Raw genomic sequence first — 8,158 nt, forward strand, 5'->3', positions numbered from 1 at the left:
GCGCCAATCACTATAGACCCATAGTGTTTTATTTCATTTGAAAGTGTGATGCTTAGCCTCGTCCACTCTTACTGACTCAAAACTAAATTTGATTTGTTGTTAACCTGCACCTTACTCAGAGTTTGTCTGATTTTATCACGGACCAGGGTCTTTGACTAGGGCTGGGTTTAAAAGATCAATTTCCAGATTCAAATGGATTTTAGTTTGAATAATCTGATATCTATTAATTAAATTCTGAATTGATTTTTTAATATAAATGTATTTTGCCAGAAACATCAGGCTGGATGACTGTAATTCATTATTATCAGGAAGTTCTAAAAACTCCCTGAAAAGCCTTCAGTTAATCCAAAATGCTTAAATGGAAGAATTGAGTAATTTGTCAGAAAAGAACCCTAAATTTGATCAAATTTGCCATTTTCATTCTGGAACGAGACGTTGATCTTTTTAAGACTGAGACATAAGATCAGCAAGACATGGGTGGGCGGGGCAGCACCCTTCCACCTCACCAAAATGTCTCACCTCACCGGGAGGGAACCAAACGACAGCACCCAGCGTTTTGCCCCAGTAATACACTTATCATCCTCACCCACTGTACCAAAGAGAGCAAGTAGGGGTCAGGAGCCAGTTTCCTTATTCAGAGTATAGAAAACCTCTTCCCAGACATCAGACCCACACCTGTTACAGCGGGGGTCTGAGCCAGGATTCAGCCTAGCTACTTTGGATTTAGATCTTTGGGATCCTTCGTGTGTGCATATGATCCAAGTCTTTTATTTTATCGGCCAATTCTTGCTTTTCTATTACGTTTTTCCTGAGATATTCTGTCCCCAGAGGCAGGGGAGATGGTTGTGGGGATGTTTGGGTCTAGAAAAAGTTTAATATGGTTATTTATAAATTATAGAAAGGTATTATGTGATAGCAGGGTGGGGTTTAAACTCCTGCCTGATGCAGGGAAGTCGGGCATAGACAGGGCCAAACTTAAGGGGACATGATCTAACTATTTTCATGGTATTCACAGGCACACGCAATGCTAGTCAAACAATTATCTCAGAAAAAATAGTCTATCCTAGAAAAGGTGTGAGGCAGATTAAAGAAAAAGAAACGCTCCCTATCAGTCAGATGGCGCCAAATATCTCTAACCCCATATGTAGAGAAGGAAGAGTGAACGTGCGACGCTGATTTACTCAGAGAGGTCGGTTTTAACGACAAAATAGGGTCCAACCAGCAAGTCAAGTCTCCGCCAATTATCAAAGAGTAGAAAACAACAGAAAAACCCAACACACTGACTGTAGATATGAGACAATGTAAAACCACTTGAAAGACCAACGAGGTCATGAAGTGGGCAGAAACAAGGTGAAGGAATGTGATGGAAAAAACCCCACAGTAGATCAACTCAACAGTCAGGAGAAGGTGAAACAAACAAGTGTATGGTCTAAGGCAGGGGTGTCCAAACGTTTTGCAAAGAGGGCCAAATTTTATAAAGTGAAGATGCCTGGGGGCCAATAGTTCCTTTTGACTTTTTTTTTCATAACAAAGTTACATGAAAATATAATGAAGAACACTTTTAACAGTCACAATTACCTTTATTTATAAAATAGAAATGTACCTAAATAAAAGACACTCAGTCAAGCATTTACAACTCTAAAGACACAATTCCGCCTTTCATTTATATCTGGAGAATCAGACAACTTTGAACAAACTGTATAGAATACCCTAAATTTCCATGAGTTTGCAATATCTTTGCCTAATGAACATTTAAACAGGAGTTATAAGTAATGAAAAGTGTTCTGTTATCAATAAAGTGATAATATCTATAATCCAGTTTTGAGATCCTTCCCAGAGGCCTTAACGCCCACTCACATCCTGGGCCATCTGACCTCAGGAAATCACTGATAGGGTGGGGCCAGGTTTCACAATGAGCTCACCCGAAACCCTGGCTGATTGTGACCCACACCCGTTTTCACACCTTGGCTCATGTGATTAGGTAGAGGATCATCAGGGGGTCCTTTGTCCCTCTTGGTGGGTTACTTCCCACAGCGTTAATCTGGGACTCTCCACCATTTGACCTTAGAACTGAAGAAGCTTCTCGGATGAGAGGTGAAACGATCTTCAAGCAACTTAAAGAAGTCCAGACGCTTTTCTTTGCAAGCTCCTTTGACTACGATGACCTGGATGACTGAGAACCTTCACAGACAAACAAGTGTATGACTGCTGAAGATTCTGCTGTCAGTTTAGGATAGAGACACACACAAAAAGACTCACACACAGCTGCAGAGCAAAATGTTCCTCAGAGGAAACACAAAGAAACAAAAGACACACATTTAATAACAAAGTCCCTGGAGCGTCTGCAGACTGTCCAAAATGCTGCAGCAAGGCTTCTGACGAAAACATCGAAATACTCACATATAACACCGCTGCTTATACAGTTACACTGGCTCCCTGTCGAATTCAGAGTCCACTTTAAGATTCTGGTTCTCACATTTAAGGCTCTTCAAGAACAAGCACCATCATACATCATTGAACTCTTACAGCCCTATGCCCCTAGTAGGTCTCTGAGGTCTTGTGGTCAGGGCCTACTTGTTATTAAGTATACGAGACTGAAAACTAGGGGTGATCGAGCTTTTGCTACTGTGGCCGCCAGACTGTGGAATTCTCTTCCTCAGAACTTAAGATCTGCTGATTCACTGATTACTTTTAAAAAACAGCTAAAAACACATCTTTTTAAAATTGCATTTTGTTAACTTTTGACTGTACTTCGTCTTTTTAATCTGTGCCTATACCTTGTAAAGCACTTTGTGATTTTTTATCTAGAAATGTGCTATATAAATAAAATTTTACTTACTTACTTACTTACACAAACCCGTGATGCAGACGCACAAAGAGACGTCAAATCACAAAGAGCAGCCCAACAAACACGAGAACTCACAACGACATGCAGGAATATACAAAATCACAGCAAAGACACACAAAAACAGTGAGAGCCAAGCGCGCATGTGCAGTGACACAACAGAGAATCTGGAGCTTCTTGGTGGTGTGAAGCATCGGTGCACGCACACAGGTGAAGTCGTGTCTTTGTGTGGAAACGCAGCGACCAGAGTGTGTTTGGAGCCTGGGGCGTCTCTCTGAGCTGCCTGCTCCTAATTGGACCTAATCATCTGCTCAGAGCGTAAAACTGGCGTCTGTGTGGTTCAGGCACAGAAATCAAACACGTCCTCTGCATTATTCATCACTCGCTGCCTTCAAACTAACCCCCCTCTCTGTGTCTTTTCAGAGTTTCTTTGAGGGACAGTCCGCTCCCTGGGATTCGGCCAAGAAGGACGAGAACCGCATGAAGAATCGCTACGGCAACATCATTGCTTGTACGTACCCGTGCACGTCACCTGCATCCGTCATAGAGGCTGATTTCAGCTGTTTGTGTCCACGGACAGTTAATAACATGAGACCGGGAACGCTGACCTCAGGTGTTGGTCTGACATGAGTTATGGGCGTCTCGCTGCAGGATTCTCATGTCAGGCCAAACCTGCACAGCAGCACGGGGACAGGAGGAGGGTTTGGTTCCCAGACAGCTTCCTTTTATCAAGCTCAGAGTGACCTGAGAGAGCTCGTCACACTGGCGGTAAAAACTGACGCCATCCTGCGCTCGTGTGATCAAAATGGCAGCAGCACGGTTACAAAAACTATATATATCCATAGATATGGAGACAGAGTCCCAGAACTTGTCCCGGGACTGTGTTTCCAAGTCTTCCATTTGGTCTCTGTCTTGGACTTGATGTAGGACTTGTTGGTCCTCTTAGATCCTGGATTGGCTCTGTACTCGAACTTTCCAGGAGCTGATAGTCCTCTTCAAATTCCCAAACAGTCCTTGGTCAGCAGTCAGTGCAGTTTTTCGTTCCAGTCTTCCACCTGAAAGTTCAGCAGAGCCTCTTTTACTTTTCCATCATGGCTACGATTCGTGTCACCGACTCTGCGCTGTGTGATTGCTGCTGCTTTGACCTCCTGAGGTCCAGACTGATGTCTCAGTTTGAGTCCAGCCCAGAGTCCAGCTGTGACTCGTTCCCAGGACCAGTCTGGAATCAGAGTGAACTGATCTTGTTTGGTCCTGGTGTCAAAACTTTTCTTTGAAGCTTTCGGCTTTCAGACCAATCACAGGAAGTTATAGAGAAACCAGATGCTAATCAGTCAGGTGGCATAAAACGATGTCAGAGAGAAAACCTGCAGTTTCAGACAAGCTGTGTGTGTGTGTGTGTGTGTGTGTGTGTGTGTGTGTGTGTGTGTGTGTGTGTGTGTGTGTGTGTGTGTGTCCGTCAGGCGGATCTGGTGTCAGTTTTGATCAGCACACTGCCCCAGGTCTCACAAACACATCATGTAACTGCTCAGCTGACGTCCCACAAAGTCGGTGTTGACAGCTGCTGAAGAACATCAGGAAGCACACATGCGCGCGCACACACACACAGGGCCCTGTGGCGTGTAATTATGCTAATGAGGTGTGATGAAGGCCGAGGCTGTGAGCTACGGTGGCCTGCAGGGACACATTTTACATTCACACCCCCCCCATACACACACACACACACAAACACACACCTATCTGTGTGAATGACAGTAGCAACAGCCAGTGTGCTACAGGCGCCAGAGATGACGTGGGCGCTCTGTGGTCGGTGACACGGGAACAATTCAGCTCCAACTTCGATTTGTTTTTACTTTCTTTCATTAAATTTATCTTCATTTTTTTTATTCAGTTATTATTTAAATTTAATGTCATCATTTTGAAACATCACACACAGTTTTCATCATTTTATTGAACAACTGTAATTAAAACTTTATTAATTTATTATTAGATGTTTTATTCTCAGGAACTGAGGATCGAACTAACAGTGTGTGTGTGTGTGTGTGTGTGTGTGTGTGTGTGTGTGTGTGTGTGTGTGTGTGTGTGTGTGTGTGTGTGTGTGTTAGATGATCACTCTCGTGTGCGTCTGCAGCCTCAGGATGGAGGCGGCGGCTCGGACTACATCAACGCTAACTATGTAGACGTGAGTAACACACACAGAGTTTACTTTCCTATAAACGTCGATGTGAAACGTCCTGGTCGACTATGTTTCCATGATGACCATCTCTGTCAGTGTCAGCTGTGTGTAAACATCACAGACATGTTGGCTCCCAACAACTACACACACACACAGACACACACACACACACACAGACACACACACACACACACTGCATGTTTTTGTTCATATGATCATGAGTTTGTGTGTGTGGGTATAACCTCTCTGTTCCCTCTCGCAGGGCTACCACAGACCCAACCACTACATCGCGACGCAGGGTAAGAAACCCACAGCTTCTTCTTCTTCTTTAGCTGCTCGTGATGTTTTTAAAGAAAAAACCTGAGCCGAGGGGTTACGTCGACGCCAGCAGGAAACGTGACATTGCACAATCCCTCCCAGACAAACAATATATGCTTCTACTTGCACCGACTCTTTCACAATAAAAGCCCTTGACCTGTACATTGTGCAGAACTCTTAAGACTTCAGCAGAGTTGTGAGAATTAGCTGAGTGAAGCAGATTAGAGGTGTCACCTTTTGATGTTCACAGTGCTTTGTGATTTCTTTGTGTGTAGTATTTTACTTTTCTATTTTTGAGTATCTTTTTGCTCTGTTTAGTTATATTTCCGTTTCCATGTTGTCTCGTCTCCCCTTCCTGTGTGTTGTTCCATGTTCTCCACCCCATCATGTCCCTCTCTCATCTGCCTTTCCTCCTGTGTGATAGTCATGTTTGGTGTGTCTGCTTTTGCTTCCCTTGTGGTGCCATGTTCATTTGTGTCAGCTGTGTTTCCCAGATGTTTCTACTTCTGTCATTGCCCTCCATGTATTTAAGTCCTCTGTCTTCCTTTGTTCTTTGTCAGGTTGTCTGTTCATCTCCCCCGTGTTCCCAGTTCCTAGTTTCCCAGTTTAGATTTAGCCCTTGGTTTTGCTTTCTCTCTTACTTTTGTACCTTTGTGTTTCAGCCTAAATTAATGGCTCTCCTTTTCTTAAACTTGGTTCTGTCTCTCTTGTGTCTGCATTTGGGTCTGCTCCAAAAACTCTCTGGCTACTCAGCCCCGACAAGAGGAGGCTGAAGCATTTATGTAGGAGTCAAATAAAATCTTACCTTTGGTTGAACAATGCTTTTATTTTTTTAAATATGTTTATTAAGAATGTTTTAGGCTGTGGTGGGTTTGAGGCTGAGATGTGCGTGAGCTTGGGAGGTACTGACTGCATGTACTCGGCCTCACCTCAACACTTTGCTCGGGCTCTGGAGCCAGTTTTCTGGGCTGGACTCTGTTCCACTCTAGAGTTGCTCTGGTTGAGATGCGGTGGGCAGGGGTGGGTACACTTGTATCCCCTGCTTTGTTGCCTGTATGTTGGGGTTTTCCTGGTGGATGAGACGGTTGCTTCCCTGAGCCTTCAGGTGGAGGAATAGGTTCTGACTGTCGTTTGTGCCTATGCGCCAAAGGACAGTTTAGAGTATCCAGCCTTCTTAGAGTCACTGGGTGAGGTGCTGGAAAGTCCAGTCTCGGACTTAAACGCTCACATGGGCAATGACTGTGTGACCTGGAGGGGTGTGCATGGAAAGAACAGCATGCCCGAGTTGTGTCCTGCTATTGGGCTTCTGTGCTACACTTGGTCCACAATGAATACCGTGTTTGAATATGTGTTCATAAGTGCACCAGGACCCCGTAGGCCGCAGGTTGATGGATTTTTGTAATCGTATCATTGGTTCTGCAGCTATTTGACACTCGGTTGGAGCTGTCAGCTGTTGTGGTGCCATTTATTCAGGAGAATGAGGTATTCTACACACACTGTCTACAGTGATGGTAGGAAGATATAGTCATGCAGTGGAGGGAACACTTTGAGAATCTGCTCAATTCCATAGTCACACCTTCTGTAATGGAAGCAGGGTCCGTTGAGGAGGGGGACCACTCACCCATCACTAGCTACAATGTAGCTTGCCATCGCCAGTGTGTGAATGTGTGTGTGAATGGGTGAATGACTGAATGTAGTGTGAAGCACTTTGGGGTCCTTAGGGACTAGAAAAAGTGCTATACAAATGCAGGCCAGGCCATTTATCACTAGGGGTAATGTTACCTCATCCACCCTACTGACCCTAGGGTGGATGAGGTTCGAGTTCCTGAAGGCTCTGGATTTGGTAGGGCTGTCCTGCCTGACACACCACTACTGCAACATGGAGATTTGGGGCGGCGCATCTGGATTGGGAGACTGAGGTGGTGGCTCCATGTTTAAGAAGTCTATGCCAGGGTGCTGGAAACGAGAGTCCCTCCATTACTTGAACCTCAGGTTCAGGAGGATCAAGGGGGTTTTCGTCCTGCTCGCAGAACACTGGACTCTCGAGGATATTTGACGGTCCATGGGAGTTTGCCCAAGTTTACTTGTGTTTTGTGGACTTGGAGAACAAACTCTACCCTCAGAGAACCCTGTAGAGGGTTCTTCAGGTGTGTTGGGTGTCTGGCCCATTGTTACGGGTCATTTGGCCCCAGTACAACCATAGTGAGAGCTTGGTTGGTATTCTAACGGTAAGTCAGAGATGGAGGACGTCTCAGTGTGGGGGCGGGGGGAGCTACAGTCATCCATCAAAAATGGATGGACTGACTGTATTCGATAATATCTGGATTGTTTTGGATGTTAAGGTTCAGACGTGTTGTTCAGACTCTTTCTGAGGACAGCATCAGCAAAAAACATCACAGAGAATCTGTGAGATTTTAGGTTTCCTGCAGTTTCACAGTCACATCCAGCCTGAGAGCCAACAGGTCCGTGTGCCAAAGCATTCTGAGAATTGTAGTTACATACTTCACTTTTTTATTTGAAGCAGAATTCAGAAAGTTTCAGTTTTAAGTCGTGAATATTAAAACACACGATGTGTTGTTGTTGCTCAGAAAGCCAGAACAACAAAACAAGTTCCACCTCTGACCACAGGTGGCGCCAAATCACCTGACACTGACTGTACACACACACAGAGATCAGATCTCCAGGTAGAAATCCATCGTCCTGAACAAACAGTAGTGTTTGGGCCAGCACGTCAGTCTGTGAGCATGAATATGCAGTGTGTGTGTGTGTGTGTGTGTGTGTGTGTGTGTGTGTGTGTGTGTGTGTGTGTGTGTGTGTGTGTG

The 8,158-nt window shown here is 44.8% G+C and overlaps 1 protein-coding gene across 1 annotated transcript in view; it reads left to right on the forward strand.

The window, feature by feature from the left end:
• LOC102314361 (receptor-type tyrosine-protein phosphatase mu) overlaps positions 1–8,158 on the forward strand; it is a gene marked incomplete at its 5' end in the record, with an annotated part of 124,168 nt that overhangs the window by 99,517 nt on the left and 16,493 nt on the right. The window contains 3 exon segments of the mRNA XM_042215859.1: positions 3,269–3,356; positions 4,948–5,024; positions 5,281–5,317. Of these exon segments, the coding sequence (XP_042071793.1) occupies positions 3,269–3,356; positions 4,948–5,024; positions 5,281–5,317 (202 nt within the window).

This window comes from Haplochromis burtoni, unplaced genomic scaffold (assembly GCF_018398535.1).
Source record: "Haplochromis burtoni strain Fernald_Lab_line unplaced genomic scaffold, NCSU_Asbu1 Contig_842, whole genome shotgun sequence".
Taxonomy (NCBI): domain Eukaryota; kingdom Metazoa; phylum Chordata; class Actinopteri; order Cichliformes; family Cichlidae; genus Haplochromis; species Haplochromis burtoni.